The 10080-nt window shown below is 39.5% G+C and overlaps 1 protein-coding gene across 2 annotated transcripts in view; it reads left to right on the top strand.

Annotated features, from left to right (window-relative positions):
• Window positions 1-10080, top strand: part of Ibtk (inhibitor of Bruton tyrosine kinase) — a 64062-nt gene that overhangs the window by 10561 nt on the left and 43421 nt on the right. For both annotated transcript variants that reach the window (XM_029543066.1, XM_021206067.1), the window contains exons 3-5: window positions 3992-4088; window positions 6501-6625; window positions 8867-8977. In XM_029543066.1, coding sequence (XP_029398926.1) covers window positions 3992-4088; window positions 6501-6625; window positions 8867-8977 — 333 coding nt within the window. The remainder of the gene's footprint in view (window positions 1-3991; window positions 4089-6500; window positions 6626-8866; window positions 8978-10080) is intronic.

Genomic DNA, 10080 nt, shown 5'->3' with positions numbered 1-10080 from the left:
ATGTATTATATGTAAGTACACTGTAGCTGTCTTCAGACATTCCAGAAGAGGGCATCAGATTTCATTATGGATGGTTGTGAGCCACCATGTGGTTGCTGGGATTTGAACTCAGGACCTTTAGAAGAACAGTCGTTGTTCTTAACCGCTGAGCCATTTCTCCAACCCTCTGTTTGATTTTTTAAAAACCTTATTTTACATTTTTTTTTACTATATGCTCACTAAAATAATTTCTATTTATATTGATTATAAATGTCACTTTTATGCAGAAGAATGGATGAGGTGAGAACCATACCCAAGCTGTTTGAATACATGAGCCTAGAGTGTTTCCTTCTCTATTCAGAGTGTTTACTTCTCTGTTCTAACCATCCCTCCCTAGGCCTAGATCTGGAAGCTTCTCGCCTCTGAACAATCTAATCTTGCAAGACTGATTCTGGCTTCTCTTGGCTTCTGACTGAATTGCTTTGCCTGGCCTTGTCCTAACTTTGGCAATATATTCTAATCTCTGGTTTCTTCTCATTCTCTGGCTCATTCTGTCTTCACCTTTGTCTAATTTGTTCTCTCTGCCCTCTCAGTCTCTGTGAAACTATCCTGGTAAAACTACCATACACACTTGACACACCCCCTCAATTAGATGTCACTTTCAAACATGACTGCTTCCTTCTACTAACCAGCCTTACCTTCAGTCTTAGGGACTAAAGGTGTGCACTAAGGGGTCTGTATCCCCAACAGGTTATACTGGAATCCAGAGCATGTCTGCATTCCAGCTGGATCACATAGACTTAGACGGTCTTTGGATGTGATCCCTTGCCAGAGCAGCCATGTTACTGGATTAAAATTTCTCTAGAATTGATAGTGCAATATCTATTTTCCTTATCTAAATTGTCTTAAGTGTCTGACTTAAGACATCTTGGATAATTTCCAAACATAATTCCAAAAATTCAGTTATGTCATATCTGCCCCATTTCTATAAGGAGTCTCACTTATCTAACCCTTACTCTCCATGTGGGGAAAGCTAGAGTTAAAGCATCAGTTGGCCCCATTCTTATCCCATCTTAACTCTGTAACCTTGCCTGGAATCACTTCTAGTCTGTTGAGCTTTGGAGGGTCCTTCATTTTCTTCTGTCTGAAAGGTTACTTGTCATAAGTCTGTATTTAGGGCTTCAATTTAAACAGTCGTGAAGTGGCCTAGATTTTGGACTTTGCCTGCTTTAGATTTTCACGGTGGTGTGGGTGTGCATTGGCTATGAGAAGCTGGGAAATTGTGCTTTGGGCATCTTGCCCTTAGACTGTCTTATTATTAGAAACTCACTGACCACTGATAGATAACTAATAGTGAGTGAAGTTCACTGCTAAAACTTTTCTACCAAAAAATTCTTCCCAAACTGTTTAGTGTTCTCCTGTTGTAAGATACCTGCTCAGCATGTCCCTTCCTGTGACCTTGAAATTCTCCTATCAGCAGAAAGGGGTGCAGGACGAGGCTTCATTGTGGGGCTTCATGTCAGTTTCCTCATGTACACCAGAGTACTAAAAGTGTCACATATTGGCAAGAAGACCCTGTAATCATGAATTGAGCCTCAGTGAATGTGTATCTGATAAAACTTGCACTATAGCATTTTTATATCAAATGCCAAAATAAGTTGCTCAGTAAATATACACCCACACTGTCTATATTGTCAGTCTCTGATTGCTGAATACAGGAAACCTTGGCAGAGACTCTGCCTACATAAAACTACAATAGAGATAGCAAGTTTAAGTATCATGGCTCTGACAGCTTTATTCCACAATGTGATGGAATGCCAAAGGCTTTATGCATATAGGATTCTACTGCATCTGTTGTAGTGTACTTTAAACTGCTTCATTTGTAATATTGGGGTAAGCCTAGGTCCTCACGACAGGCCAGAACTCCATGGTGAACTATACTTAGTCATTTTTAGATTTGGAGACTGGATTTTGCTCAAGGTGAATTCAAACTTGTAATCCTATTTCCTAGCATTCCTAGGATTGCAGTCAAGAGTCACAACCCTTGTGCCATTGACTTATACTGCTGTTTACTCACGGATCGGGAACAACTTGCATTGATTTGTCTTACTGCTATGGAAACCTAATCCCAAAGTTATATGGGTTGAATGACACACTAACTGCAAAGTATTTAGAACAAATGTCTTTGAGTGTATGCTACATGCCAGAGATAGATGCATTCGAGACATTATAAACATTACAGATGGGAGATAGGCAAAAATAAAATAATTAAATATAAATAGGAAACAACTGTAAAATATTGTAGTGTTAGGATTTTTCACATAACAGAAACTAGTGGTAGTAACATAAAGTAAAAAGATCTTAAAATGATGTTCACCCATAGAAGAGACAGCCAGGACTTCAAGTGACCTTAGACCTATAAACAAAAACTACTTTTCAAACCAATATAGAATAACTGTAAACATAATAGATCTGAAATTTTATCTTCCTCTGAATCCCAGTAATGATAGTTTTTACCTTACAGTGTTCAGGACTATATGGCTAAGATGAAAACAGATGTTAGTGTTTTCAGTAGCACTAGTGCTCTGTAATGAAATGATGTATGTAGTCCATCTGTTACCCATAGAAGATTATCATAAAATTCTCAGGCTCTTTAGGCTGCTGTAGACTTAAACACTATTTTGTAAATTACACATTTGGGAGATATGTTCGGAGAGAATTATCTTAAACAAGTGGCACAGACTCTGCTCAACATATGTACTGTTAGCGTTCAAGACGTATTTTAGGAAGTAAGGAAGTCCTCAAGGGGTTCTAGAGAACCGGAGTCTAGAGTCTTGTATTCTGTTGAGAGGCCACTGCAGTGGATCTTGCAGATACATCTGGTCAGTAAGATCTAGTAGAGATATATAACAAGCTACACTCGGAATTACTGAGTTCTCATTTGTCATGTGCATAGTTTGGAATATTATGCCCATCAGTCTGCCCTTCTTATTCTTGTAAGACCAGGGCAGGTGAGATGAAGGAAACAGGGTACTGGTGATCACGTCATAGGAGACAAACCTGACTACTGCTGCCTTTGCTGTGAAATCTTTGCAACCCTTGCATTTATAGACATGAAATAGACTATAAAAAATTAGTAGATCTGTAAATGTGCTTTACTCCATATATACAGATGTATGTCCTTCCAGGCCGTCAGATGTACCTCTTCTGGTTTGTTTGAAGTCACTGTAACAAAATACTTGAGGTACATTACCTTATGATGAAGAAATTGGATTTTGGTGTGTGTTTTTGGAGGTTTCACACCATTTCTCATTGGTCCCATTGCCTGGGGTCTGTGGTAGCACAGTCTATCACAGCCTGGAGCCTGGGGTGGAGCACTCTACTCACCTCGTAGTGTTTGCAAAGCAACAAGAGGAAGAAGCCAACTCTGTAGCTCCTTCAGCCGTGCAGGACAGTGGTGGAGACTGCCTATCGGCCCTACCTGTCAGCTGTTCCTCCACCTCTCAGCAGTGCCACAGATGGAGTCTCAGTGGAGATGTATTTACCTTGAAAATCTGTCGTGCCTCCTTCTGATTTAAATGTTACCTTGGGGCTAGAGAGTGCATGCTGCACTTTAGGGGAATGGAGTTAATCTCCCAGCACCCACATTGGGTGGCTCACAAGACCAGTAATTCCAGTTCTAGGCGATCTGATGTCTAATTCTGTGTCAGTGGGCACCTGTACACACACACACACACACACACACACACACACACACACACACACACCAACCAAAATTTTAGAATGTTATTTCTTTCTTGGCCTACCAATAATTAATGCCTAGGGATTTTTTTTTTTTTTTTTTTTTTTTTTAGTTCTTTTGTATATCAGAGAAAAATGTCTGTGGCTATGAGAGATAACGGTTATTTTCTGTTTTCAATGTGTTTATGGGGTTGATCATTTGCTTTTGATATTTAAGAGTAGATGTTACTGATTTGGCATAAATTGATAATATGTACTTTTTTTTCCTTAGCATGGTGTTAGCTTGTATATGCAAGATAAAGAAGGATTGTCACCTTTGGATCTTCTCATGAAGGACAGGCCAACTCATGTTGTATTTAAGGACACTGGTAAGAACAGTTCCACAAACACAGTCTAGCAAGGTGCAGCTTTGGAAACACATATATTTATTTAATCTTTTTTTTTTTTTTTTACAGTCCAGACTTTATCCTCCTCCTGGTCCATCCTTCAACTGTTTTACATCCCACACCCCTTTCTTCCTTCCACCTCCCATTTCTGAGAGGATGCCCCACCACACCAGACTTCCCACTCACTGAGTCTCTTGAGAGTTAGGTACATCTTCTCTGACTGAGTCCAGTCCCCAGCAGTATATGTGTCAGGGCCCTCATATCAGCTGGTGTATGCTGCCTGGTTGGTGGCTCAGTCCAGTTAAATTGAGACTGCTGGATCCTACAGGATCACTCTCCTCCTTAGCCTTTTCCAGCTTTTCCCTAATTCAACCACAGGAGTCGCAGCTTCTGCCCATTGGTGTAAACGTCTGCATCAGACTCTTTCAGCTAGTTGCTTGTTGGGCCTTTTGGAGGGCAGTCATGATAGAACCCTGTTTGTAAGCACACCATAGCATCAATAATAATGTCAAGCCTTGGGGCCTCTTCCTGAGCTAGATCTCAATTTGGGCCCGTCACAGGACTTCCTTTTCCTCATGCTTTTCTCCATTTTTGTTCCTGTAGTTCTTTCAGACAGGAGCATTTCTGGTCAGTTTTTGACTGGGATGACAACCCCATCCCACCACTTGATGTCCTTCCTGTCTTTCCACTGGAGTTGGACTCTACAAGTTCCCTCTCCCCACTGATGGACATTCCATCTAAGGTCCCTTCCTTTGAGTTCTGAGAGTCTCTCACCTCCCAGGTCTCTGGTACATTCTAGAGGGTTCCCCCACCTGGAAATTCTTAATAGAATTCCATTCTCATTAAAATATTGAACATTCATTTGTTTGAATATATACAAAGAACTTTTACTTTCATGTCTATTGGGCTTTTTTAAATTTGTGTATTAACAAAGTTTGTTTTGTCTTTTAAAATTGTATGTCTGTAAGAATTAAAATACAACCCAAAGGGTTGTCATTTTATAATTTTCACTAGTTTAAAGTCACAATGTGCACTCAGGAAACAACATCAACATCTGAAGTAAATGAAAACAAAGAATAGAAGTAACTGTTTTATTCACACATTTAAAACTTTCTAGAAAATCAATTTATTTAGTAAATGTCTTTGTGTGAGTGTTATGTGCCTGAATTTCTGTATGAATATGGGCAAGCTTATGCCACACAGTACATGTGTGAGGACAGAGGTGGCCCTGGGTGTGGGTTCTGGCCTTTCACCTTGTTTGCGATAGGACCTTTTTTCTGCTGCATCTGCCAGATTAACTGTTCTACAGGCTTCTGGGATTCTCTTGCTTTTGACTCCTGTTGCCTTGTGGGAGTCCTGGGGTTACAGATGCTCACTCCATGTCTGGCTTTTTCATTCTGGGGATTTGAACTTAGGTCCTTATACTTGTATGACAAGCACTTTGGCCCAGTGAACCACCTCCCCAATCTTACTTGCACATGTAGTGTCACTTCTTCCAGTTTCTTGGCCCTCTTGGTTGTGGAAATGTGAATTTACAGGAAAGGAGAAGAGAATTAAATGGGAGTGCTATGTAGTTTGTATCTAAGCTAAGTAGGAACACAATCCTTACCCCCCCCCCGCTGTACCCCCTCCCTCCACAGTCACACGGCTTTGTACAAGAAATTCAAAATTTTATCCTACAGTATTTTCAGTCTTCCAGAATAAAAACGAAGACTTATCACAGACTTACCTCTGATTAAATTTTATACCGGTTTTATTAATCATTGTGATTTTCTGTATCAAGAGTGAACTGTGAAATTTAATGTTAGGTTTGTGTGTGTTAATTTAGATCTGTAATCCCAGTACTTGTGAGGTGGTGTTGGAGTAAGGAGGGTGAGGCCATGCTCTGTTACATAATGAATTCAGAGGCTGTCCTGCACTCTCAATCCCTGTCTCAATTCCTCAAATCCCCTAAAAAACGTTAATGTTTGTATAGTAACATATAGTGCCAGTGATACTGTGCTCACTTTATAAACACAGGTATAATTAGGAGTTTTATACTTAGAGTTTCTTGGAAACAAGGTAGACATGGCAGGTGGTGGTTCACTGAGGTTATATGTTAGCTCTCAGTGAGGACCTGCGGGAGGACCAAATGCTGTGATTGCTCACTTCTGATTCAGACTTTAACTGTGATTTTGATGTTTTGAATGTTAGAATTTCTTAGAATTATATATTGTGTTAATAGGTTCATATTTATATAGTACTACAGTTGTTCTAAATATGAGAACTAAATCAGTTTCTATTGAATCATGTTTCAGGTAAACTGATGATCATTGTGTATCTATAATTAGGCTAAGTTGTAATTTGCTTAAACCATAACAGTATAAAAAAAAAAAATCTTAATTTCTATTTCAGATCCCACAGAAGTCTATACTTGGGGAGATAACACAAACTTCACTCTGGGTCACGGAAGCCAGAATAGCAAACATCATCCCGAGCTGCTGGACCTGTTCTCCAGGAGTGGGGTTTATGTGAAGCAGGTATTTTCAAGGATCGTCTGTGTACTTTGAGAGATGAGGCAGACTTTGTATTTTATAATTTGGATCTTGCACAGTTTTACTCTTTTGAAGGTCTAATGATGCAATCCATTAGGAATTTCCTACTTCCGTTTCTTTTTCCTTGCTGTATTAGTTTTAGTCCTATCAGGACTGTAAGGTACCCTGGCCATATGAAATGTTTGAAAGGGGTGCTAGGGCATTTTTTTCTGAAGTGCATGTGTTTCAGGTTACTGTGATTTTTGGTGCATGGTCCTGATATCCTAAACGTGAGTGGGTGTGCGCTTTGAGCTGGTCACCTGTGAAGCTTTGCTGAGTGATGGACGGGTTTTCCTTGCACAGAGTGGGCCACTGTCAGGATGCGCCTGCTCGCCCTGTGTGTGTGTGTGTGTGTGTGTGTGTGTGTGCTTACTGTCTTCAATGCTACCCCTCTCTTCACCTTCCTTTACATTTTACTCTAGGCAGTCTTGTGAAGTGTTTAAATGGAACAAGTCTGAAGTCTTAGTTTTGCTACTCACTCTGTCCTCATTTTAATGCTAAGATATTTACAGATCACATCATTTAAGTTCATCTTTGGCTTATGAGCTGTGTTAATCTTTCTGTCAAAAAAAAAAAAAAAAAAAAAAAAANCNNAAAAAAAAAAAAAAAAAAACAAAGCCAGGCATGGTGACAGCTAGGCCTATACAGAGAAACCCTGTCTCGAAAAACCAACCAACCAACCAAACAACAACAACGACAAAGCACCAGGCAGTGGTGGCACACGCCTTTAATCCCAGCACTCGGGAGGCAGAGGCAAGCGGACTTCTTCTGAGTTCGAGGCCAGCCTGGTCTACAGAGTGAGTTCCAGGACAGCCAGGCCTACACAGAGAAACCCTGTATTGGGAGAAAAAAAAAAAAAAGCCTGAGATTTATTGAAAGGAGGAAAGATTTATTTTGGATCAAAGTTGTGGAGTCCATGTTTAGTTGTCAGTGTGTTTTGGCTCTAGTGAGCTAGCGTAGCCTGTTGGAGCCTGTGGGTAAAGGAAGGACACGGCTCACCTGCCAGCAGTCAGCAGACAGCGAGTGGGAAGGAAAGACTGGTCCCATAGTCCCCTTTGAGGGGAAGGCATTTCTGTAATGATCTTTCACTTCTTACTAGCCCCCACCCCCTTGTTAAGTTTCTGCCACCTTCCAGTGACACCAACCTGAGGACCAGTCCTTTTTACACAGGGACCTTGGAGGACATGCCAGATTCTAGCATAATTCTCCCCTCCAGGCTTCTTTCTAGCTCTTTCTTGGATAGTGAGGGCCGTGTCTAACTGATTCCTTAGCACTGATCTTTCCCTTGTTGGCATCACTTCACATTCTTGTTGTTACTTGATATTACTTTGTTTTAAACTAAGTAGTTTAGCTGATTCATCCTTGGGAAGATCCAGACTCAGTAGCTTAGAATGTGAGGGTTTTTCTACTCCTTAATTTCATTTGTTAGAGAGAGAGAGAGAGAGAGAGAGAGAGAGAGAGAGAGAGAGAGAGAGAGAATTGTAGACAATGTTCAGTTTTCAAAGGTTCAAAGGTCAGGAATAGGAGCTTGTATAGGAATGATGCAGCCTGCCTGGTCCGTATGCCTGCTTCTGGAGGATGTGAGTGCTCTGTGTGTGTGGCAGCGGCCGCTGGAGCCTTGGGACCTGAGAAAGGAAGTGGGAAAGGGAAAGACTTGAAAACATAGGGAATTCTTTAAGGCTGTCTAATGATAGGGAAGCTATATTTGATAAAAACAGAGACCAAAAAGAACACCACTCCCCCAACTGTGCATTAGTCAAATGACTACCACCTGAAAATACTCCTTCCATGTTTCTGTTTTATTAATAGCATAGAGTCTATATGATAATCTTTGTTCTCCATTTTGTACTCTGGTCAGTTCTTGCTGTTTGATACATCATTAAATTGGAACACAAAGGACAACTATGTTTAGTCATTGAGGCCTGCAAGCTCACACTTAGTGTTTAATCTCCTACTCAGCTGATTTTTTTGTTCACTTCCCATGTGGATGTTGATAGATAGACATTATATGAAGTGAGGCATTTTTTATTTTTATTTTAGAACACTTGTACAGAGAATAGTATAGTGAGTACCTCTAAACCCGCTACCTAAATTATATAATTAACAATATTCCACTTTAAAGAATAAACTAAAATAAAAGGACTGTTTTCCAGATCGTTTTAATAACATGATTCTGTTTTTCCTTAGGTGGTGCTTTGCAAATTTCACTCGGTGTTTCTGTCCCAGAAAGGGCAGGTTTACACCTGTGGCCATGGTCGTGGAGGACGGCTAGGCCATGGAGACGAGCAGACATGCTTGGTAATTGAGTCATTACATATATATGTTAGTAAAGCCATGATGAATTAGAAACATCACTCGATTTTTAATCAACTGTAGGGCCAAAATAATCTATAAAATTAGCAATAGCATTAAGAAATCTGTTTCCTAGTATATAGCATACATATTAAAGACTTAGGAAATATATGTATTTATAATATGTGCATATATGTATGTTTATGTGTATATATACACACACACACATATATATATATATATATATATATATATATATACACATATTTATGTACATGCATATATATAAATTATAGGGTTGAAGTTAAAGGTTTGACTTAAGTTATAAGGCCTTTTCTCTGGAGAGGTAGTTTTTTAATTCCTTAAACTATTTTGTTAAAATATACATGATCTAAAAAAGTGAGCAATATCTTATATATAATTAGAATATTAGTTTTTATGTTACTAAAACTTAGTGGTAATTGAAAAAAAAACTTAGTTTATTACATACCAGGAAAGTCTGATTTATTTTTTTCTCTGTTTATAAGAAAATATCTAGAGTGTTTATCATCTATTAAAAGAAAACTCCATCATTAATAACTTGTACTGCTTGAAAGTTTGGTACACTGCTGTTACTTTTAGTAAGTCTCACAGTGGTCCTATGAGCTGCAAGTACCTCTCTGCATTTTGTGCATTACAGTAACAGTAAGAAAGGAGTTATTTATTGACCGCTTAGCGTCTCAATAAGGAAAATGAGGGGAAAAAAGTTAAAATTTGATTGAAATTAAATAGCTCGTAGGTAGTTGAGGGGAGCTTTGAGTGTAGGGTAGGTAACTCCAGAGAAACAGGATAATGTATGCTTGCTTATTCCTTCAAGGGAGGCTATATTCATTCCTTTCCTCCCTAAAATACCAAATAGTGAAGGGCTCCTTTTTTGTCTTGTTCATGCCCTCTAAATTTGCATTTGGGTACACTTGAGACTTAGCAGGAAGGCTAAGCAGGTAATGCTAGGTCTGACATTATCAGATTGATCATTCAGAGTCACAGGAGATCCGCAAAGTTTCCTCTGACCTGCACACATGTGCCATGTGATTCACACACACACACACACACACACACACACACACACA

The sequence above is a fragment of the Mus pahari genome, chromosome 10, assembly GCF_900095145.1.
Source record: "Mus pahari chromosome 10, PAHARI_EIJ_v1.1, whole genome shotgun sequence".
Taxonomy (NCBI): Eukaryota; Metazoa; Chordata; class Mammalia; order Rodentia; family Muridae; genus Mus; species Mus pahari.
The sequence above is the reverse complement of the archived record's forward strand: the minus strand, read 5'-3'. Positions and strand labels throughout refer to the sequence as shown.